The 25,566-nt window shown below is 34.8% G+C and overlaps 1 protein-coding gene across 48 annotated transcripts in view; it reads right to left on the bottom strand.

The window, feature by feature from the left end:
- RIMS2 (regulating synaptic membrane exocytosis 2) overlaps positions 1 to 25,566 on the bottom strand; it is a 581,405-nt gene that overhangs the window by 324,779 nt on the left and 231,060 nt on the right. For all 48 annotated transcript variants that reach the window (XM_072774146.1, XM_072774140.1, XM_072774145.1 and 45 more), the window contains one exon: positions 7,308 to 8,233. In XM_072774146.1, the coding sequence (XP_072630247.1) occupies positions 7,308 to 8,233 (926 nt within the window). The remainder of the gene's footprint in view (positions 1 to 7,307; positions 8,234 to 25,566) is intronic.

The raw sequence follows: 25,566 nt of genomic DNA, 5'->3' as shown, positions 1-25,566 counted from the left end.
TACTTTGATGTACTTCATCTTACATATAGTCTAAATTGTTCTTATTTTAAATTGTTATCATCATAGTCATCCATTAAAGTTCATGATCTTCATAGATCCTACTATTTTATTCAACAGTCCATTAAAAATTGATTATAATTATGTATTTCAAGATTTAGACAAATTATCAGGAGCACCTTATAGTTCTAAGAAGTTAAACCTTTACCTGTATTTCAGTAGGAACCTCTGTTAAAAAAATTAACATTAGTCTTGTACTGTAGTAGGAGTCCATATCTGAGCTTTAGTATATATCAGGGCTCACTTAATTTGCTCCTGAAAGAGTTCTTAACCAAGCTAAGCCCTACAAAAAGAGGCAGATACACAGTTCCAGGGATAATGGGGTTATGTATGGCAATAATTTGAATTCTGCTTTGAAGAATACCCCAAATATTTCCTGAAAAAGCTCTTCTCATGGATACATCCTAGAAAGGAAAATAGATCTAGCTTCTAGCATGAATTAACAAAAACAAAAGCCCAACTCATGTATAATCTTCTTGGATGACCCAGCTAGCATAAATGGAATCAAATTTACAGCACAAGTTCTTACTCTTGTTCCACAAAAAAGCAATTCTAGGGTCATACAAATACTTTCATATTTCACATTTTAATACTATTACTGACATTTAATATATTTTAGTTGAATGAAATAAAAAATGAATGAATGAGTAAATGAATGAATTTATTGAATACTGCTTGAAATACTGAATTAGTCTTAGACCCAACTTTTCTGCTATTTCAATGCTTTTTTAACTCAAATATAATTGGCTTGTGCAGCATTTATTTATTTTTAAAGATTTATTTATGTATTTGTTTGTTTGTTTGTTTTATGATAGAGAGAGAGAGAGAGAGAGAGAGAGAGAGAGGCAGAGACACAGGAGGAGGAAGAAGCAGGCTCCATGCCGGGAGCCCGATGCGGAACTTGATCCCGGGACTCCAGGATCGCGCCCTGGGCCAAAGGCAGGCGCTAAACCACTGAGCCACCCAGGGATCCCCAGCTTGTGCAGCATTTATAACACCATTTGGGAATTTGCTCTGTTATACTTCTTATCAATTAATATGTGTTTCATAAACCTTCATATTTTTCTATCTACTGAGTAAATTTCATAATCAATGTTTAAGCTGTAGTAAATATCAATATCTAAACATAATCTATTGAATTTTAAACCAATTTAACAGAGACTTCTATATTCCAAACTAAGTTCAAAAATTAGTCTTTAACTTTGCTTTTAATTTTTCATTCAACTAGCTAAGCACCATCTCAAATATCCCACAAATTGAAATTTGTAAGATATGATATGTTGGGTACTATATTTTCCATTAAAATAATCCTTTTTCTTTAGGCAAATGCTTAACATAGTGTTTCATCTATAATTAAAAAGTATTTTTGCAAAGAGAAAGAATGGCCATCTTAAAGATTTTTTTTTTTAATTTATTGATTCATGAGAGACACAGAGGGAGAGAGAGGCAGAGACACAGGCAGAGGGAGAAGCAGGCTCCATGCAGGGAGCCTGACGTGGGACTTGATCCTGGGTCTCCAGGATCAGGCCCTGGGCTGAAGGCGGCACTAAACCACTGAGCCACCTGGGCTGCCCCAAGAATGGCCATCTTAAACAGTCATTGTGCTACAATTTATCAGGAAACAAAGAATTCTTTATTTCCATTTGTAAATTTATCTTCTGGTTATGCACTTTACAAGTTAACTCTCAGTTTAACTTCTTAATCTGTTTATATTTATGTTATATAATTTCAAGTCTGAGATCAGCTTCATAATATATATTTGCAATTTGGTTTCTCATCGGATAAGAAGTATCTTATTTTTTAAAAAAATTGATGAAATAATTTCATAATGCTGCCTAAGAGAGCAAGAGTGATTAATTATTCCCATGTAACTTTGATGCAGTTGAGTTCTTTTTTATCCCATAGTAAAGCCCTAAGACTCATGTTACAATTGGAATAATTATTTGCCATAAAATTATTTTATAAACAGATGGAATGAATACACCAGAAAGTAATCAGTCATCAACTTTTAAAAATTTTACTTGCGGAAGTCTTAGTAATAAAAAAGATAAAGGAAAAAATTTTAAATATTCCCATTATGACAACTTATTTTAAAAGTTTTTTAGTCCACTTGGCTCAGAATTCCTTACATGTTTAATTGGTCTCAAATATCATAAATCAATATTTTCTTCAGATTCCTAAAGAATATTGGCTAGAACTTCAGTAGTCTATTTTCCTTATAAACACACACAGTGAATCAATTACTTAAACATTTTAAGAAACTTGAGATTATACAATCAGATAAATTTCACTATTGATACTGACACCCAAATTCAGACGTATATAAAGCTGATATCTTCAGCATTTGTATTTAATACTTTGAGATTCGTGCTTTTATTTGGACATTTGCAGTCCATCGCTTCTTTTTCCTGTCATGGATCTGTTCTCCAAATTGCTCCACCTGCACACCTCTATTCACTCCTTCCCAAAAATAAGTTAAAGGATGTGCTACTTTCCAGAGTCTAATAATCAAATCAAACATTTCATAATTTATAACTCAGGACACTGTCACACAGATGTATGCTCACATTTACCAGCTCAGTTCCTCAAGATTTTACAGAAAAACAAAAGAGACCTGCAACAACCAAGTTAGAACTTGGAAGACGAGGGAAACTAAAACTCTTCACAATGATCTCACTTGCTTAAAAACAAAAACAGAATCCTTGTGATTGAGCAAATGATTGACAACATAACTATGTAATTAGTGTCACAAAACATAGAAATCACGCAAAATTAGTGGAGATAACCAATGCCTCTCTTTCTGAAGTCCTACAGTATCTATAATACAACAGGCTTATATGCTAGTTATTTTAGACTCTCAATTTATTAAGGGTAGAAAACATGTCCTATTCATGTCTATATTTTATATTAGAGCCAATCCAACATCTTGCAAATAATAAACACTAAGAAGTATTTGGCCAAAAAAGGAATAAATAGGTGTCTAGTATTTAGTAACACACTGCATTTACATTTCAAAACTATATCTCAACAAGTTAAAAAGTATATTCTTCTTAGGCTAAAAATATAAGCCTAGTTCAACATGTGGCAGATTGTGGAAGAGGTGAAATCAACATAAATAACCATAATCCACATAACCATGACTACACGTTCAGCTAAAACTCTTGAAAGCTGTCTCAGAGAAGTCATAACTATTGTTGACTATCATAAAACATTAAATAAGTAATCTAAAAGTGTCTTTAATATCTACTATTTGACAAATTACATATTCTTATACTTATAGATAAGGAAACAGACATTGTTAAATACCTAAGAGAAGATCATGTAGTTAATGAATTTCACAGCCAGGCTCTTTCCATAAAACCCTATTACTGTTTCATACTAATGGCCCAGTCACTCATAGATTGTAATTATCAGCATTATTTAAGAGAACATAGTGAATGAAGAAATGACATCACCTACAAATTTGGGTGAAATTCTGCTTATTTAAAATTAGACCTATCCAAAGAGACAAACGACAAATGAATAAGAAAAGAGCCAAAGCACCAGAGCACCAATAAAAGTTAGGTTAAAAATAAATAAATAAATAAATAAAAAGGCTAACCAATAGGACAGTGAAGAAAAAAAAGCTATACACTTGCTGTGGATTATAGAATTTTATTATTTAAAAATCAGGAAAGATCCTGCTATGTAGCTAAAGCTATAAATATGATATAGAAGGGTCTCAAAGAATCCTTCTGCACTAATAATGCTGACTAGTGCTATCTATCTATGCAATGCTGGTTAACACTTTACATTACTTGATACAAACTTGCTTTGCGCATTTTTGAAAGGCTGTGCACAAGAATGAAAAGAGACAAAAATGTACAGACAATGAGTAAGATGGCTCAGCTTTAAAACACCTTCTTTGAGATCATTTAGCCTAGGGATAATAAAGCAAAGAGATAATTATCTTTTAAAAGTTAGTCAAAATGATGCATCCACATATAAGCACACAGGAAAAAAAACTGCTGCTGATAAAACTTCTTTAAATATTAGGAGGAATTTTCAAACATTAGTTAAGTTTATTTTTTACAACTTTAAGTGGTAAAACTGAAGGCATTACTTTAGCAGAGAATAGCAGAATTAATGAACTAAACTAATTCACTAAAGATAAACCAATATCTTTTTCTTAACTTTTAGTATTATGATATACTCAGACAAATGGAAAACAATCAAACTAAAGGTTATTAACTATATTTAAGGAAATATTACAGCTTCTGGGAAATAAACTTTCTATATGTCCTATGATAAAATTAAGATCTGCAGTTTCTCCTTCTATACCTTTCTATTTCAATAAACACAATTTTCTTATTGTTTATAATCTCAGTGCAACTTGTATGAAATGAGGCTCTAATTTGGTTTCTTTTTTTTCACTAAATATACATTTTCCCCAAGCCCATTTGTTGAATAATTGATCTCTTCCCTTTTGCTTTGTGGTGTTTTCTATGTTCTTATCATTTATTTGTTTTATTTATTTATTTTTTATAGTTTTCTTTTTTTAAGATTTTGTTTATTTATTCATGAGAGACACAGAGACACAGGCAGAGGGAGAAGCAGGCTCCAGGCAGGAAGCTCGATGTGGGACTCGATCCCATGTCTTCAGGATCACGCCCTGGGCTGAGCCACCCGGGCTGCCCCATTTATTTGTTTTAATATGCCATTTGGAATAGGGGTTATTTTGAATATGGGACAATTGAGAAGAAGTAAACACAAGAAAAGCTGCCTGCCCTCCCCTCTATTTGCCTAAAAGCAGGACATAAATTTGTAAAGGTATCCCCCACTTGCCCTCTATAAGGAAGGACAGAAGTTAATTACTTCTTATCAGGCAAGACATGGCTCCGGAGAAGTCTACGTAACAAACTTTACTAGCTAGCCCTTCTTTCCCTTTGGTTCCCTCATACACTTAACCTTTCCATGATTTGCTACCCCAAATACTCAAAGTTCTGGCAGCCCAGGTGACTCATCGGTTTAGCGCTGCGTTTGACACAGGGCATGATCCTCAGGACTCCAGATCAAGTCCCGAGTCCCACGTCGAGTCCCCCGTCAAGCTCCCTACCTGGAGCCTGCTTTTCTCTCTGCCTGTGTCTCTGCACCTCCCTCTCTCTCCTTGTCTCTCATGAATAAATAAATAAAATTTTTTAAAAAAGAAAGAAACTCAAAGTTCCTTTTTTTGTCTTATTTCTCTAAAAATCTATTATTCTTTTGTAGAGCACAAATTCTAACTACTCCTTTAAGTTTCACAGTAGCTGAAAGCTCCCACATGTATGCAAAATGCAAGTGATGAATAAATTTGTTTTTCTCTTGTTAATCTTTCATCAATCCCCCACCCCAGTGAGCCTAAAAGGCATAGAAGGGGAAAAAAAAGTTAAGTTTTTTTCTCCTGCATACCTTCCAGATTAACTTGTAGAAATAAAAATATAGGCACCAGTGGGGACTATAACTACTAGGGCCTTAACCCCAAGACATTGTTTAGAAAGAACATGCATCTTTACAATATTTAGCCTTCCCAATTGGGAACATGAAATGAATCTACTCACTCAATGACTATCTTTCTTTATGTCACTCAGTAATTTCATAGCTTTCTTCATGTAGGCACCCCTCATTTCTCATTAGTTATCTTTAAATCAACATTTCTTGTTTTTAGCTCAGAATGGGAACTGCCTTTCATTCATTTTTCTAACTATTTTGGTACAGCACAAAAAAATTCCATATTAATTTCATATCTAGCTGCCTTCTTGAATTCCTTTATTGATGTCCTGTTGATTCTTATGAAGAAATAAATTATTCACCAAATGGTGTCAGAAAATTGTGTGTGTGGTGGGCAGGGGTGGGTGGTAGAGGGGATTCATGTTAGACACTCACATATCAGGTGTATTTTGGCATATGCCAAAATAAATTACATAATGATTAAAAAGTTAAAGGTTAAAATTAAATAATAAAAACATGAGAAAATACACAGCTGAATATGTAACGGACTTCGGGATGAATAAAGAGTATCTATGGATAAAAGAAATGGTTAAAAAAAAAAACAAAGATGCAAAGACAGCTATATTAAATTCAGTATTTCCAAATGACCACAGAAAATGAGTAGATAAACATCAGTATGGGAAATACATTTGAAAAAGATGACAGTTAAATGGATATAAATCCTAACCACATAAAACGCTCTTATAAATCAATAAGGGAAACACTAATACCCAATAGGAACATGGGCAGAAGAAATAACAGAAATGAACAGATAATTCATAGAAGATGTCAAACACCAATAAAATATAAAACATGCAACTGCACAACCAAATTCAAGTTAAAATAACAAAGAGATAGCATTTTTGTAGCCTATTCAACTGCAAAGATTTGGTATTTAGCACCTGATAACTTAACTTCTGACAGGAGTATGGAGTGTTATAGCCTACGTGGAAAGCAAGCTGGTTTTCTGAACCAAAAGCTTATAAGAATCAAAGCATGGATATATATTAGTGAAATACTCATGGATTAGGCAAAAATTCTTATGTAAAGATAACCATTAATATTGTTTGTGCTAGCTAGCAATTGGAAACAACTGCAATGCCCCCAAATGAAGGGACAGTTAGTTTGTGCTACAACCATATGATAGACTACTAAGTGCAGTCATTTCAAAAACATATCTCTAAAGAACATCTAATGGCTTGGAAAAAAAGTTAATGATATGATATAAATTGAAAATAATCAGAATACAAACTATGTTTAGCATGATACCAATTTTATAAATATGTGAAATATACACACATAGGAAAAAAGGGAAAAAAAAAACAAAATGTTAACAAGGGTTATATTTGGGGGAAAAGATTATGGATAGTTTGTATTTCATTCTTTATACTTTGAGGAACATTTCAGATATTCTATAACAAATACTTTGAAACACACACAAGATGTTATTTTACAACTATACCTAATAGGTATTTTTTAAGATACCATAAGTGATGCAAGAAAATTTTCAGAAATAACAAAACAGTTTTTGTAAAAAAAAAATCAGTAGATTTCTCTTCCTCATGAACAACAGAAGATAGTTACTTTTTAAAACTTGAACCTTTCTTCACATAACTGGCACCATTAAGAATCTTTTAAAATAAACATAGTAATATCTATTAAATGTTTATCACAAATACAACCTAAAAAGAAAGCCCTTAAGAAAATCAACTCCAGGGAAAGTGTGGTGAGAAGACAGCACTTACCTTTTTCACTTACACTCTCACTTTCAATCTCAACGTCATCACAACTTGTGTATTCAGGTGTGGAAGCTAATTCCTCCTCTGAACTGCTCAATGAAACCTGACGCATTTTACCTCCTTTCTTTGATTTATGAGGCTTTGGTGGTGGAGGTCTCACTGACTCTGACTGGTCTGAACTGAGAGAATCATTCCTTAACATTGTTTCCATCTTTTCCCGTTTGGTTTTCCTCACAGCAGAGCTAGGATCTAAGTGGTGTTGTTTCCTCAATGAGTCAGTACGTCTCATGTCCGGTCTATCAATGGGTATTGGACTTCTCCGGGGGGTGGGAGGACTATGATTTGTGGTCCTTTGTGGATAAGAACTTGGTCCCTGAGCCTCTCGAGTTCTTTCCATTGAGTAAGACCGCTGATTTTCCATGGCAGCTCTACGTTCAGATATAGATCTTTGCCTTGATGGTCGTTCCATCCTCAGCATAGAAATCCTAGAGTCTTCCAGTTCAGCATTTGCCAAAGAAACATCACTATGCCTCCTCTCATGCCTTGCTCTGGACACTTCAGCATGAATACGCATTTGTTCTTCATAGGGCTGCGGCTTTACTGGGTAACGGGCCAAATTCGGATCACTTCGATAGCGCGCCTGGTATTCCTCCTCTCTCCTTTGCCTTTCATATTCATCTCTGCTGTCCACGTCCTCATCATCTACAATGTATTCTTTGGAATGCCTATGACTTCTCCTGTTGGAGTCCCTGTAATTTATGTGGTCAGACTCTTCATAAAACTGAGGTTCACGCTGAGACCTCCTGTCAGCATAATCTGATGGAGATCTAGGCATGGCGTTATCTGAAGTAGCATACTGTGAATATTCTTCTCTTTCTTCTCTTTGGTCGTATCTTCTATTCTGATCTCTGGATATTGATGGACTTCGTGTCCTAAGTAAGCAAGGCAAAAGAATGATGAGAAGAGCAACGTCCAAACAACTCAACGTTTTATTAATTTACTTGTGGGTTGACAAATTAAATTCAAATAGTTCTTTTGCTTTTTTAAAACATTTCTTTTTAAAGTCATGCCATAACAAAAATTGTACCAATATTTTATTCAGTTCAAATAGGAAAATTTAAAGGTACTTTTGATATTGTTCTTTAATGCGTGACACACTACATATGGAATATACTTATGTGCTGAAATAAGAGAGTCAGCATCATACACTGCTGCTGCAAAATGGACTTCACTGTAATTTCTTTGCTTGGCTCAATATACTGACAATCTCCCAATTGCTATTCAGAAACTGAAAAGTTCCCCCTGACACTCTATTCCTAATATCTTGATATGAAGTCACTTGAAAACATAGTGAAGCCAAACTGATTTGGCTCACTAGTTGAATACATTCTGACTAAAATTAAATACTGGCTCTAAAAAATCATTTTTCATAGGGGCCCTTCGGTGGCTCAGTCGGCTAAGAATCTGATGCTTGATTTCCGCTCAGGTCATGATCTAGGGGTTGTGAGATGCAGCCCCACGGCTCCATGCTAGGTGCAGAGTCTGCTTGCTCTACCTCTGCTCCCCTTCTCTCTCTCTCTCTCTCTCAAATAAATAAATGAATAAAATCTTTTTAAAAATTCATTTTTCAATCATCAGCTACCTAGATCACTCCTGGTATTGGTTCATCCAAATTTTCATCTTATCATTGTATCTACAACTCTTCTTTATTGCTCTAACTTGAGATAAACAATTTAAATAAATACCAACAATAATGACTTATTCATCTCTCACACACACATACACACAGACACACACACACACACAAAGTCTTTGTAGGAAACAGAAGAGACTGTTATTTTTATTCTGTCTTCATTGAAATTAAAGCCAGCTCAATACTTCCCTTTGTCTTCATATCTAACCACTCATACTTCCTTCTAGCCTCAGAGGAAGAGACCATATTTTAAGTTCTCAACCTGCCCCTCTAACACTGGAAGAACATAGTGAACCTTGTGAACCTTGTCATCTGCATAATACCCTTCATCAACAAAATATTCACACTGTCCTCTTTTCTGGTATGAACCCAGATAATGTCAACCACTAGCTATGAAAAGCAGTGACCTGGATTCCTGAGGATGACAGAAGTTCAGAATACTTGTCATGGGGATTTTTGCCAGGACACATGAACAGGAGATAATAAAAAGTGAGGTCAGTTGAAGTTAAAGATGACCAACATTAGCTAGCTCCATTGTGAATTTCTTACATGTTATGTTTTGGGGGCCTAAAAGCATGAGCAGAGAAAGGATAATGTGGAATGACCTAACCCAGCAACATCATCTTCTCCTCTGCATTCTCTTGTGTTGGGACACCTAGGTGGCTCAGTGGTTGAGCGTCTGCCTTTGGCTCAGGGTGTGATCCTGGGGTCCCAGGATCCAGTCCCACATTGGGCTCCCTGCATGAAGCCTGCTTCTCCCTCTGCCTGTGTCTCTGCCTCTGTGTGTGTGTGTGTGTGTGTCTCTCATGAATGAATGAATGAATAAATGAATGAATAAATAAATAAAATAGATTCTCCTGTGTCACCAAATCCTTTCCTCCATATCTGAAATAAAGCCTGCCAATGTATCAATTAAGATTTGTTAATAAAAACAGAAGTCATTCCAGGTTTTCTAAGTAGAAAGGATTTTAATACAGTAATCAAAAACTACACAACTGAACCAGCCATGAAGGCCAAAGAAGTTAATGCTGCTGTTCTTAGCCTGAAGAACCAAAGACAAGGGTTCTCAAAATGTTCACTAGAGAAGCTGCTATGAATTTCAAGCTTTGGGAATTTGCCACCAATTATCTCAGCTGCCTATAGCATTGGGGTGGTCAGTTAACAGAAGCTTGCCAGGAGCCACTGAGACTTTCACATCAGCCTGTGGGCCTGCCAACAACTGCTGCTTTACAATAATGGCTTCTGTAACTCTTCCACCTTTCAGTGTCACACAAGTGCATAGCCAGATAGACTCTACCCTAGAACCATAAAGGCAAAAGTATTACAAAGTATGAAGGAAATAGTCTGTTCTAAATGTTTTATGATTAGGCAAGTGGATGTGTTGGGGGTTTTTTACATGTATATCTTATATCTGCATATAAAACATTTAGGAATTAAAAACAAATCTTTTCAGTTATAATTGTTACATAAAACCATAGACTCCTATACTTTAAAATAGACAATCAAAATAGAGCACTCAAAATAAATTTTATAGTATTGACCTACGTAATATCTTATATGTGTATCTATTTATGCATAATTCATTTTACTTTTCTGTCATTTTTATACATATGACTAAAGAAAAAAATACTTTAGCATGGTGGCAATTATCCTAAAAAAGAAGAACAGAATCAAGGGATCTGGGTTTCTTAGTCCTACTTTTGTTATTAACTAGTTATTTGACCTAGATGGCTGGTTAATCTTTGAGAATCTGTATTTTAAAGTGAAAAACATAGCTTATACACATTAACTTATATATTATTTTAACAAATATGTATTAGGTAAGATCTAAATGCTACATATTATAATATAGATTAGGAATAAAGAAACGTGGGGCACCTGAGTGGCTCAATCAGTTAAGCTATGATCTTATAATAATGATACCATGACTTCATCAAGTTAATACGCCTAAATGAAAGCTTTAAGGATAGCAAAAAATAATACTTCTGGCAAGATATAATAACTGACTGCTGCCAATTTTCAACATACATCTCATTAACTGTCTACTTATATCTACTGACTATATTTTAAAAACTGAGGTAAAAGAGAATTTCTCTAGGGAACTCTAAAGAATAAACAATTACATCAGTTCTTTTTTTTTAACTTTTCTTTTTAAAGATTCTATTTATTTATTTCAGGGAGAGAGAGCATGAGCAGGAGTGGAAGGTAAGAGGCAGAAAGACAGGAGGAAGCAGAGTCCCCAGTGAGTAGGGAGCCCAACATGGGGCTCTATCACAGGACCCCAAGATCATGACCTGAGCTGAAGGCAGACACATAACTGACTGAACCACCCAAGTGCCCTACATCAGTTCTTCTAAACTGACCATCTAACCTCCATTAGATGCAGACTTTATGTTAGGAATTTCAAATACATTCTGGTATCTTACTTTTTTCCAACCTAAGTTAATAAATACATTTGTCTCCAAGAATATAGATTATTCATAAACCAAATTTAATATCAAGAAATTGATACTCTCCAAGAGTAAGATTCCAGTGTTTCTCAGATTTATAATGGTATACAAGAAAACAATTTTTTAAAACTTTATTTATTTTTAAAACTTTTTTTTTTTACCTGAGTATAGTTGACACACAATGTTACATTAGCTTCAGGTGTACAACATAGAGATCCAAATTGTCTATTTGTTACGCTGTACTCACCACAAGTGTAGCTACCATCTGTTATCATAGCCGCTATTACAGTATCTTTGACTACATTCCCTATGTTATGCTTATTATTTCTGTGACTTATTCATTCTGTAACTAGAAGCCTGTATCTCCCACTCCTCTTCTTCCATCTTGACCATCTTCTCATTGTTAAAATAAATTCTAATTTCAGGGTGCTACTTTCAGTAAGAAAGGTCTTCCTGAAAAAGGTACATTTGACTAGAGTAATGTAGTTACATGGAGTGTTGCCCATTTCTATAAAATATATAACTTCATTGGAAATGTTTTCGTTATTATCATTAGGTTGCTATTATTTTCTTTCTTTCTTTTTTTACTTAAAGCTGTTTTATAAAATATAAAATCTACTAAATTCTTGTTGTACTAAATCAAATATTTTTCCAAGATAGTTCATCTCTAGAACCCACCTAAAAGTAGCCAACCAAGCCTTTTTCATGTACCCCTCCTTTGCAAAAGAATTCCTGCTCTCAAACTGAGTAAATTCCATTTCCTCATTGTCCTTGATCTCAGTTGGGAATCAAAAGAAAAACAACCAGATTAAATCAGAATGAATGTATATTGGCTTTATAATATTATCAAAAATACTTATATGCTTTAAGATTTTTAATACAAATTAATCTCTAACATGTGGGACTTAAGGCCATGTAAGAAAGTAAAAAAATTGAGAAAATGTGAAGCAGGAAATTGGATATTTCGAAGGCAATTCAACCTGACAACGGCCTTTCCTCCTCACAGTACCTCTGCCCTAGGTAATCGTGTCCATTACTATCCAAGAATGTCTACAATACTCTAAAACATTGAGGTTCACGAGGAGCAGCAACCTGGATCTATATAAGCTGGCACGTAGTAGGTACTTGAAAAACATTTGTCAAATTAAAGAACTGATTCATTCTCCCTTAGATGACTCTACTTTTCATGATAGGCTGTTTTCTTCTACACTCAAACCCACTGATGGGCTAAAATAGTCTAGCTCTTCTCTTTCTCCTATTGCTCCCTTGGCAGTAATAGCACCCAGCATAGGTAAAAGGAAGGAACTATTTTATAGTAGTGTATTTTATATGTTCATTGGACTTTTGTTGTTGGGCTTCAAAATCCAGCAATTGCTTATTAAATGATTTCTTTGGAAAAATATATTTAGAGTGCCAGTCACTTTACAATTAAACATTTAGAACAAAACCTCTTTGTACATTAAGGATTTCTCACAATATATTTAACATCACACTTGTTATTATAGAACAGAGGTAGGGGTAAGAAAAGAAACACTTCATTTCCTGAGGAATTAACATAAATTTCTGAAAGTAGGGTATAAATAAAGTGAATATAGTAAGCCTTTATGATATAGGAAATATATTTTATTTGTTTGATAAAAAAGAATATTTATCATAGAATTCAGTTCAAAAGAAAGTTTATTATTAATTAGCACTTAACAAGTCATCTAAGTGCTTTTGAAAAATCATACCTTAGAAATATTGAATTCAATATTAATTCCAACAATCACATTTTCTAGAGATTATGAAATTTGCCTGAAGCATGTGAATCATACTGTAGACTGATTTGTACTGGATTTAAGTAAAAATAGAATAGTGCTCATGACTTCTGAAATTGGAATAACTATTGTCACTGTTACTTAACACAGAATAAAGTTTTAAAAAATGTGTTTTCAGGTACTATATTAAAGCTATGCTAGGAGCAAGGCAAGATTTTATTCTATGACTACTCTTACCAAACAATGAAGAATCTATCAATTACTCCAAAATATTAAAATATTCTGCCAAATGATTTTGCCAACTAGATCATGAGTTATTTTATATATACTCTCTTTTAAATTAAAACTGCTGTGTTTTTAGACACTATTTTTTTTCGGAACCTGAAGAAAGCCCATGAAAATTCAAGCAGTTTAATCTCTACCTTTGCTACTGTCCTCTATAAGCAAGTCTTAGCATTTATTATAATCAGGTAGAAAACATTTAATAGTTAAAGAATTTAATGATAAATTGTACAATTCTCTAAGCAATCATAAAGCATTTAACAGTATTTCACCCATATTTTATAATTCAGAAGAATGGAGCAATTTATTTAAGATGCTTTATTTCCTTAATCCTTCAAAGACACTGAGAAATTAAGAGGCAAAATCCAAAATTATGCCCTTCCTTAGAATAAAATATATTCGTGACATTATATAGGTCCTTATTTTTTACTCCTATGCATCAGTTCATCCCTATTTCTGATATAACAATATCAGTATATATTTGTATTCACTTTATATTCACCTAATATTGTTCATCTTACCTCTTTTTACTGAAATCTAGGTTGTTAAGTTATTCTCTCTTTCCCCATATCACAGGGGTCTTATCCAGATCTAGTTTATAAAAAAATCACATATGGAAATATTGAAAATATAAGTTAATAAGTAGCATTTCTGTTCATTGCTTATAATTTTTTGTCATACAGACTATTCAATGTTTCTAAATATTCTAGCTGTATACTCCATTATAAATGTCATTCTGATTAGGCATAAGAGTTTGAGCAAGAAAGTCTACCAATTAGTCTCTTTAAAGCTCCGTGTATAAAAATCAGGCTTACTGATAGGGAAACTCCAAATAAAAAACTTATTTCTCAATTAAAGTCACTTTGAACAATTTCCCAAAGGTAGTCTCAGTTACATACTGTATTTACAATGTGTTTTCACCATAGTTTCTATTTTCATATTTACAACTTTTACCATGCTGTGTGGTTTGTGTTATTATACCACCTACAATATTGACTATATATACTACAAACTAATCATCAAGCCTCTGAAAATATAGGTTGTATAAAACATCTCAAAACAATTTTAAGGACAGTGAATGCTTATATGGAAACTTTAAGCTTTAATATTTGTATACTTTTAACTCTGAATACCTATATAATTTTTAAGAATCATGATACTGAAAGTAAAGAATTTGAAGATGACTAATTTCTGCAAATTCAAATTTATGCTATTCAATTAAGCACTACCTATAGAGAAAATCCCTTACTCATAATCTTTGTTAGTAGAGATCATTAAATGATTGTCACTTATAAATAACAGAAATAATATTTGAAGAACCAATAATCTGGGGAAAAACTCCATCTTTTTAAAAGCTTTATAAAGCATGGTTATTGCTAAATCAATTAAAATGATAGTTCATTAATTCAATTATACAACTCTAACCATATAGTTTAAACATAACATTGTAATCAAATTCTGAAATTTAAAGCAATTAAGACACATTAAATCCAGGATTTAACAGAAATATAGGATCCTATAAAATATGAAATATATAGTTCCCATGCCTAGAATTCCTACAAGAAGCTTCTAATAAATCAAACAATTTATATTCATCAAAAAACACACCAAAAAAGACCAAACTTTTTTTTACAAATCACATCACAACATCTAATACATTTTTTAGTTTTACCTTTTGCTCAATCAATGCACATCTGTCGAGCATGAAGCATCATGTTGATAAAAATACATCAACACTGTGCCAGGCAGTGCTTTCATTTAATCCTTCTAGCTCTAGCAAAATCATAGGATCCATCCTTAATCAGATGATTTGAAAGTCTCTACTTGCTTGCAATCATTTTATTTCAAAACTGAATTATTAAATAAAACATAAACACATAAAACAACATTCATTCATGGATGGAGTCACAAAATCCTGTAGTGATGGGCCTGTTAAGAAAAAGGTTATTCTTTAATGCTGTTACTATGTGGCTGGATATAGCTCCAGGTCAAGTAAGAATGTACCCTGTAAGGAGGATTACGGTACTTAGCTGATTAGTGCCTCACAATACTGAATACCAAATGCATCCTACATCCATGGCATTTCCGGGCACTATACTAAAACAGATAGATTGAGAAAATTGTGAACCACTTCTCCTACGTGAATTACAGTATTACAAAAATAACAGAATTCATTGTGTTTGCTATTGGAGTCCACTGCATTGCTGTCACTATAAAATATATAGTGACAATAAACATTGCTGATGGTTTAGTAGGTCTATAATTTCTTTTCAATTATTCAATAAGTTGCTTAATCTTCACTAAAAGAATGCTTTCCCCAGAGGTGTAATGGCACAGGAAATAATTCGTTTAAGTGATTCCAAATAAACTTATATAGTACTGAGAAAGGCCAATGTTTGAAGTGTGGGGAAAGATGAGAAAGTTCTTGCTGTTTTTGGTTCCCTGAATTTCAAGTTTAAACATGGGTCTGGAGGAGTAACTGGGTGGTTCAATTTGTCAGACATCTGCCTTCGGCTCAGGTCATGATCCCAAGGTCCTGGGATTGAGTCCCACATCAGGCTCCCCATGGGGAGCTTTCTTCTCCCTCTGCCTATGTCTCTGCCTCTCTCTGTGTGTCTCTCATAAATAAATAAAATCTTTAAAAAGAAATAAAAAAATAAGTCTTGGAGAGATTGTGGAGGGGCAGTGGGGACAGACAAAGTGGTTTTTATTCACTGAGATTCCTAACAAAGACTTGTAGCTTACTGAGACAAAAGTGATAAATATTTAAAGATCATTTTCTTTTTTTTTTAATATTTTATTTATTTATTCATGAGACACACACACAGAGAGAGAGAGACAGAGACAGATACACAGGCAGAGGGAGAAGCAGGCTCCATGCAGGGAGCGCGACGTGGGACTCAATCCCAGGTCTCCAGGATCACACCCTGGTCTGGAGGTGGCGCAAAACCGCTGAGCCACCCGGGCTGCCCCAAGATCAATCATTTTCATAGGAATGCTAACCAATAACAAAATCGAAGCATTTAGACCCCATAGTTCATATCAAATCGAAGGGAAAAAAGTTTTGCCAGAATATTTTGATTATTCCATGCTGGTAAGTCCAGAAGATTCTGACACAAGATTATAGTTGATACAATGGTATATAAGCTTCCTTTTTTCCTTCCATTCACTTTCCCACTTGCCTGAGTTCTCTTGCCAGTGTCATCCCAACTATACTACACACTCCGCTGCCAGTACTCTCCTTTACTCAACCTTGTCTCCTGATCCTCTTAGTAGCCCACCTCAGAATTTCATTCATATCATTCCTAATATGTTTACTCTATATCCATCTCTCTAGGTCTCTAATTTCCTCCTCCTTACCCTTTGAGAGGTATATTTTCCTCTTAGGACTATTTTCCCCATTTTTAACTCTTTACTTTTGTATGTTTTTTCTTAATTCCTTGGGTAAGTACTTCCCATGCATTCAAATTTATGAGGACTCAATTTGGGATTTAAAAAGTTTTCATGAGAATATTTATAATTTTCATAAGTACAAAATATTCTATGAATCAGATACCAGTTTAAATTAACTCTCATTTTATTCATGACAATATTTTCAACTTATATTTTAAAGATGAGGATATTAAAATCCCTAGGAAATGGTGCACAAATGATGCTCCCCTATCATAACCCATTGGGCCAATTCCTGCTTGCCACTATCCATCCCAAAACTGCCATGTCAAAACAGAAAACAACAAAAACCAAACCAAAACAAAACAAAACAAAAAACCCACAAACAGTAGGAGCCAGTCTATACCAGAAGACAATTTCAATCTGTAGTGATTTTATTCTTTCTTTAAGGTACTCTTTCTGAGTTTATGACAGCCTTAGAAACAACCTTATGATATTTATGGAAAACAGAAAAATAGAAAGAATACAATGAGCAAGACAGGAGAAAAAGAAGAAGAAGCAAAGTAAAAATAAATTTAGCTAACAACTACTTCTATAATCATCGGTGAAAGCCCCCAGAAAGAGTTATTTTATCCAATACTTCCCTGAAACCTTTATGTTAATTGTAAAGTTCCTTTATTGAACTCCAATTATTGGTCTAATGCACCTATCGCATTCTCTCCTTTTTCTATTTGTTCAAAAAAGACAACTTACAGATCTGGGGTTGAGGCCTACAAGTATTGTTACTCAGAGAAGAGAAATCTCCTCCTTTAAAAGGAAACAAACACAAGCAGAAATACATATCAAATTAAAAAACAGATGCTGCTTATCTGCAAACCAAACATGTATATAATTGGGACACCTGGGTGGCTCAGCGGCTGAACATCTGCTTTCAGCTCAGGGCATGATCCCAAAGTCCTACATCAGGCTCCCCGCAGGGAGACTGCTTCTCCCTCTGCCTATGTCTCTGCCTCTCTGTGTGTGTGTGTGTCTCTCATGAATAAATAAAATCTTTAAAAAAAAAAAGTATATCATTAATTTTCATCCTAAGTATTTATTTCCTTCTTGGGAAAAAGAATCATACAGTGTTTTAAAATATGAGAAATAGAGATAAGTGGGTTTAAGGATAAGCAGAATATTCCATCTCAGTTCATGGTAATTCTTTTCCTTCAATTGCTTGTCCAATCCATGAGGAAGTTCTACAGGATCTACCTATATATATCCAAAATCCAAATGCTTCTCACCATCTCATCACCTCCTCTGGCACAAGTCTAAAGAAGTTATCATCATTTCTCCTGTGAATTACTGCAAAAATTTCCTAAAATTGGTCTCTGCTTACTGTGTGCCCTCTTCAGCTCAATATTAGCACAGCAGAAAGAAAGTAAGTATGCTTGAAAGTATGCTTGAAACCTGTCAGTAGTAGCTCATTTTGCTGACAAGGCCTATGGGATCTGGCACCCGTCACTCTCTGGCCTCCTCCCCTACCACTCCCCTACCACTCCCCTTGACTCACTCAGATCCAGCCACCATGGCTTCCTTGGACCTCTCATTGCCAGAGCAATGATCCTAAAGTGAGGACCATCTCTCTACCAGGGATGCTGCTTGTCCACATATCAGCAGACATCTTCTAGTCTTCGAGTCAGTAGAGACCTTCTTTATTCATCCCTCAAATCTCAATTTCTCAAGGAGGCTTACCCTGACCCCTTTATTTAGTACCTCAACTTGTTTCCAGCCCCTACATTCCCAATCCCAATCCCCTTAGCCTGCTTTATTTTTTAAATCTTTTTCATAACATTTATAGTCTTGTAATTATGGTATATGTTTTATTCATTTACTGTTTCCTGTTATGTACATTTTGCAAGTGGCAGGCAGGGATCACTGTTCTGATCACTTGATTCAAATACCTGGCTCACAGTAGATACTCAATAAATATTTATTGAATATACAAATAAAGCTATATAAGCAAGGTATTTTTTACACTATGATAAAAATAAATGACATCTGCCCTATTTGACCAGCCTATCTACAATAGAAACATAAAAGGATTAGACAAAACACATACTAATTGTTTTCCTTTTTTGTGTGTATTTTATCTTAAAAAATACTCATAAATTACTGAAAACTATCGCTCCCAAGGGAACAAGAAAAAGATGTGCCTTCTATACATGAATTTTGAGAATATCAACCTCTTCAATCTCCCAGCTACTGAATTTTTTTTCTATGCAATTCTGTTGATTTGTAAGTGATTCAAATATTTAAGTGACATTTTCAGAGATGTGGAGAAAAGTGCATAGGGAGGGGCAGAGAGGAAGAGGTCAGGAATCAACAGACTGTCGTAGCAGAACAGAAAGAATCCTTAAAAATCAGAGGTACAGTTCTGTCAAGTAGCCTCCGACCAGCCTGCATGAGAATACAATTGAGATTATTTTCAAGAGTAACAAGTACAAAGAAAGCTCTTGCTAAATAAGATTTTTCTTGGAAGAGAACTGATGATAAGCAACTCAATACAGAACTCTATAAAACAACTACCATGACAAAATAAAAACAAAGACAAAAACACAAAATATATTTTATTTAAATGTGGAAACCGGGCAGCCCCGGTGGCGCAGCGGTTTAGCGCCGCCTGCAGCCAGGGTGTGATCCTGGAGACCCGGGATCGAGTCCCACATCGGGCTCCCTCCATGGAGCCTGCTTCTCCTTCTGCCTGTGTCTCTGCCTCTCTCTCTGTGTCTCTCATGAATAAATTTTAAAAAAAAAAATGGGGAAACCATCATTATACTAGTATTTGAAGTAACAGAAATTTTCTGATAATTCCTGTATGTTCTCGTATCAAATAAATACACACACAGCATGCTATCTATCTTGACATGAAGCTAAAGGAACAGGCACAAATTATTTCTGCATGATCTTCACCTTCAGATATGACTATTAGACCAATTAAAGAAACCTGATTTATCTTCAAGCTAACAGAATGTTCTTCCTCAAACAGACAAAACAGAACCTAACATCTGCGTGCCGGCATGATCTGTTGCTGTTCCTTCACCATCTATAGCAATATTGCATTGCTTCAAATTATGCATCAATCAGCCCCACTGTTTACATATGCAGTGTATTTTCTTGGAAGCTAGATACCCTTGATTCCTTAATTCTTTAAGACTCGTAAAATACTATGAAATGGAATCTTTAGTAGACTGTCTTAAAACTGACTGAAAGTGGGATCCCTGGGTGGCGCAGCAGTTTGGCGCCTGCCTTTGGCCCAGGGCACGATCCTGGAGACCTGGGATCGAATCCCACGTCCGGCTCCCGGTGCATGGAGCCTGCTTCTCCCTCTGCCTGTGTCTCTGCCTCTCTGTGTGTGTGTGTGTGTGTGTGTGTGTGTGTGTGTGACTATCATAAATAATAAATAAAATTAAAAAGAAAACCGGCTGAAAGTAATAAATGACTCTAGTTCATGGTACCACTGTTTTCACTCCATTCCCAGTCTAAGAAAGTCTGCCCCAAACCCATATATTTATACCATAGAAGTATTAAAATATAATGGAAATTTTAAGGAAGGTGTACTGAGGAGTTGAAGAAGGTAGCATTGCACCCCATATTGTGTTCCATAGAACATCCTCTTTTTAATAATTATTTCCTTGAGGTAATTCTCCCTTCAATAAATCTCTTTTAGCCTCTTACCAGCTTATCTCCCACACTCCTCTACAAATTTCCTCTGCCAGTGTTGTGTTACAGCTAGCCACTCCACATCCCCCCCAAAAGTATGATGCATACTGGAGCTCAACTCCAAATAACATGAAGCAGAATGTGATGGGAGCCAATGCAGCAGCTGAGCTTTGTGAAAGAAGGCTTAAGTGCCTTTGTGTGGTTTCGTAATATTTAAAACAATGTTCTCTTTTAAACACCACATTGGAAGAGGTGTTTAAGAGGCATGTCTGAAACCATGAAGATCAGATCAGACGCTGGAGTTAGGACTTTCTTTTCAACGTGGACATGTTTTTAAATATAAATGCTGCCAGATAAATTATGTATTTTACTACTTTATGGCAAAGTTTCTTAAGCAATTTTTAAAGTAACTAATAGAAAATAATACCACACAGTGAAATTATTTCTTTAACCTTTAATTTATGCCTACTCTCTAAAACTATGTCAGGTAGAAAGCAAAAAATAGGAGAATTTTGGGGTTACTTAAAATCTTCTAAATGAAGACAATAGGAAATATACTCTGGAAACAACTATAATGAATATCTGTTGCTGGCCCTGTCACTGATTTCTCTTCTTCTTTAGAAGGGAAGGAATATCTCCTCCACTCTCAGCTTTGTAGTTTGGATTGACCTCGCTTGCCCTAGGGGTGCACCATGATTAGCAGAGCATCATCCCTGCATGTTATCATCCTCATTCATGACTAGTACAATGACCTAAGCTTGTCCAATCACAGTGACTTAAAAACATCTCTCTGACAGTGCTGAGACACAGATTCCTATTTTATGATTGAGGATTCATGTCACTCTCTGAGCTACTGAAATCAATTTAAGCTCATGAGCTGGGGTACTGTTCCCAAAATGAAGTCATAAAATTTAGTGACACCTAGTGACAATTAAAAGAAGAAAGAAATTAAGTCTTGAATTATGTCAAATGATATTCAGGATCAATTCCAACTGAAGTAACATTTACTTCTGGAGTTTTCAATCAGGTAAACAAATATCCAGTGCCCATCACAGCAAGTGCACTCCTTACTCCCCATCACCTATTTCACCCTTCCCTCTATTCACTTCTCCTCTAGTAACCATCAGTTTATTCTCTATAGTTAAGAGTCTGTTTCTTGATTTGCCTCCGTCTCTCTCTCTCTCTCTCTCTTTTTTTCCCCACCTTTGCTTGTTTTGTTTCTTAAACTCCACGTATGAGTGAAATCAGATGGTATTTGTCTTTCTGTGACTGACTTACTTTGCTTAATATAATACTCTCTAGCTCCATCCATGTTTTTGCAGATGGCAAGATTTCATTCTTTTTTATGGCTGAGTAATATTCCATTATATTCCAATATATAATATATATTCCAATATATATTCCATATATATTATATATGTATATGTATACCACATCTTTATTCACTCATCAGCCAATGGACACTTGGGCTGTTTCCATAATTTGGTTATTATAGATAATGCAGCTATAAACATCAGGATGTTTGAATTAGCATTTTTCTATTCTTTGGGTAAATGTCTAGTAATTGCTGGATCGTAGGGTAGTTCTATTTTTAACTTTTTGAGGAATCTCCATACTGCTTTCCAGAGTGACTGCACCAGTTCACATTCCCATCATTTCTCATTTTATACTAAAAATAGTCATTTAATGAAACCAAAATCTCTTTCTGTGGTCAACAATCACAAGATTACATGTTTAATATTAAATTTCATATGATAATTATGACATTAGACTTGTTCTATTTAGGCTAGAAAGTGATTAAAAGAAGTAACACTCAACATGTCTCAAGCAATAGCAACAAGCTGCTTTTATTAAATAATTTCATTATGGTATCCCTCACCCCAACCTTTAAGCTAATTCAGAAACACATAGAAGAGGTAAACAGAGTATGAAAGAAGTATAACTTCTATTACTGGTAACACTGAATTTGGAGAATTGGCCTACATCTATGTAAAAGTGGATTTTCTAGAAGCCTCAAAATCATAAAAACACACCTATTCAGGCACAGACAACACTGGTTTAAGACTACTTTATAGCTTATCCCTATAAAATTTAAGGCAGGAACAGAAGAAAATGCATGCTATCTCATATGCAGCTTGTTCCCAAGAGAAAGAGAAAAGGAAAAGAGCTACTTATGTTTACTTCCTTTTCCCTGAGGGCAGAGTAGAACAGGGAGTTGTAGGAGCCAGGAATATTATTCTAGCACAGCTCTCTCCACATGGAAGGGAGCAAGGAGTGAGAAAGAAGGGTATCCTATATACCAGGTAAGTCTAGAATTGCATTATGTTAAAGCCATTCTATTGAACACAGGACTTTATGATTTAGGGTTCAAAATACACTTTGCTTAAACTGTAAATTGAGGAGATAGCAGTAAGAAATTAAGGTTTATGTAGTTCATAGGGTTGAACCAGGACCAAAGGTAAAACAGACTGTGGCAGACATAGCTGGCTGGCTACCAAATAGATCTCAACCTCATTTCTTTCTTAAAAATAGAATCCTAACTTTATTCAGATCAACAGTGTGTCTAGTCTAAAATACTTATATGCCAGGCTCTTTTGTGGCTATGGGTGGTCACATGACATAGCTCAGGTCAATAACAGTCAGAGGTTGACTAGATGCAACCTCTACAAAGCTATTTATGCCTAACGAAAAGAGATAGAGTCAGCCGGCATACATCTTTCATACTTTGCACTTCCTCCTTTTTGGACTAGAATGTGGTCCTTCCTGTTCCTATAACTCAACAGATCTTTTCTAACCATGAGTTTGAAATGTACATACTGTGGGTGGCAGGGCAGGACACAACAATAACAAAAAGCATAGGTCTCTACTGATTTCCTCGAGCAGTTGTACTACTATCCTCGAGCTGCCTTCTCCAGACTTGTTTTTATCTGAGGAAAACATAAAACTCCTTCTTTATCTAAACATGTGGCTATAAAATACATGTCATATATAACTAAACACACTGCTAACTGAGGCCAGAGAAAGACTCGTCTCCAGTGAGAATTCTAAGATATCTGGGGTCATTAGTAACCTGGCTGCTATTTCAGTAGAAACTAAACAAGTGAGAAAGGTGTAAGAACAGAAAATATGTACAGATTTACTAATAAATATAAGCCAAGAGGAGAGTGACTTCAAATGAAAGAGGCAGAATATTATAGTACACATCATACTTCCTTATCCAGTAGTACATCACCAGCAGCCTATTGTAAAACATCTCCCAGCTCTGTGGTCAGTGAAGTCACATTGGTACCTGAAAATCAGCCATGTTGGGACATAGTCATTTATATCATGAAAATAGGTAAATGCTATAAATCAAGGTTTGTTTGTTTTCCTTTGGAGAGCTGATTGTCAAATATTTACCAGCACACCGCTGCTTATATCCTATTGCTCAGCTAAACAAGAACCTAGAAAAAAGTGCAATAGTTAGCCAAAAGCTATCATTAGTCATCTGAAAACTTCAATTCATAAGTGCAAAGAATATCTAATACAGAGCCTGACATTTATCTCAGTCACCCTATAAGAAATGAAGGGAGTAAGAGAGAGTAAAAGAATTCCTAAGTCACTGATAACTATAGAGTTAATTTTACTTTTCAAAAGAATTAAAAATAGTAAAACTAACTCCTCAGGTTTTAATTTGTTAATACCTGAAAATCTCTGTAATTCTTTGAATATGGCATTCCAATCCCAATTTGAGACTCTTTTGTTTGAGTTGCAAGTTATGACAGTATTTAGGTACATTTATGAAACCAGAAGCTGTTGGAGCTTTAAAAAAAAAACTTGGTAAGTACAATTTTCAAAAATTCAATGATCAGTGCAATGACAGTAGGCAGGGAAAGAGGTGTTGAAGTGCATTGAAAGTTCCTCAGTGGGTTATGGAAAGAAAACTCAAAGTACTTACCACTAGATGGCACTAGATTATATAATTGCATCTATATCTTGAGATACCCACAATAAAGAACTATCCTCATTTTTTCATTATTCTAGTTTTCTATATCACGTAAAATCCCTTTTACATTGTCTTATTAACTGGAATTATTTATATCATAACTCTTTGCACAAAGAATTTAAGACAGCACAAAAAATAAAGTACAGAAAAGAGTTCAGTAGAAAAGAAAATCAGGATCAAACTCAGAAGTGGCAGGGGAGGCCAGAAATCAAGGTTGAGTGAAGATTTAAAAGGCTCATGTACCATGCTAAGCATTTTGGGCTTTCATTCTGTAGACATGAGAAGGTCATCAGATGTTTTGTGTTAGAAAGTTAACTCATGCAATTATCTGGTTAAAACAAGGGACAGGAGCAAATCTGGTAGTAGGAAGATCAATTGGATTATTCCAATGATTCTGGTGAGAAATTATGAGATCTTTGACTAAGGCAGTGGAAAGGAATGAAACAAAATATATTTAGGAGATTAAATCTATGAAACTTCGACAGATTAAATGTAGAAGGGTAGAAGGGTAAGGAAAAAGGGGAAAAAAAGTTGGCTATGAATTTTATTTCTTGAGTTGAATAGATTTAGAATATGAAGGAAAAGATGTGTAGGAAACTATGTTTTATTGTCCAATGAACAAATGTATTTTATATCTATTTATGTTCCTCTATCACTGAACAAAGGAATATTCTGACTATATGGGCATTTTCATCTACTTAGTGGATTATTTTTCTATATTGGGTATGAGTGCTTGAATACACTAGCAGCAGTGTATTTCATTGGGCTTGACAGCTAAAGGTAGCTACCAGTTAATCTACTTTTAGAAAACTTTGAGACAAGTTCTGGGTATCAATTATTACCAAGACTTTTGTTTAATGATAGGGTACTTAATACTTTTTTTGTTCACATTCAGCTTTAGTCTAACATGCCAAAGCAACAGGAAAAGATCCACTCCATATCCTATGATAAGTACTTAATGTCTCATGTTACCCCTAAGCTATTATTTGTAAAACTTATCTGAGTT

This window comes from Canis lupus, chromosome 14, assembly GCF_048164855.1.
Source record: "Canis lupus baileyi chromosome 14, mCanLup2.hap1, whole genome shotgun sequence".
Lineage (NCBI taxonomy): Eukaryota > Metazoa > Chordata > Mammalia > Carnivora > Canidae > Canis > Canis lupus.
This window is presented reverse-complemented; position numbering and strand designations above follow the sequence as displayed.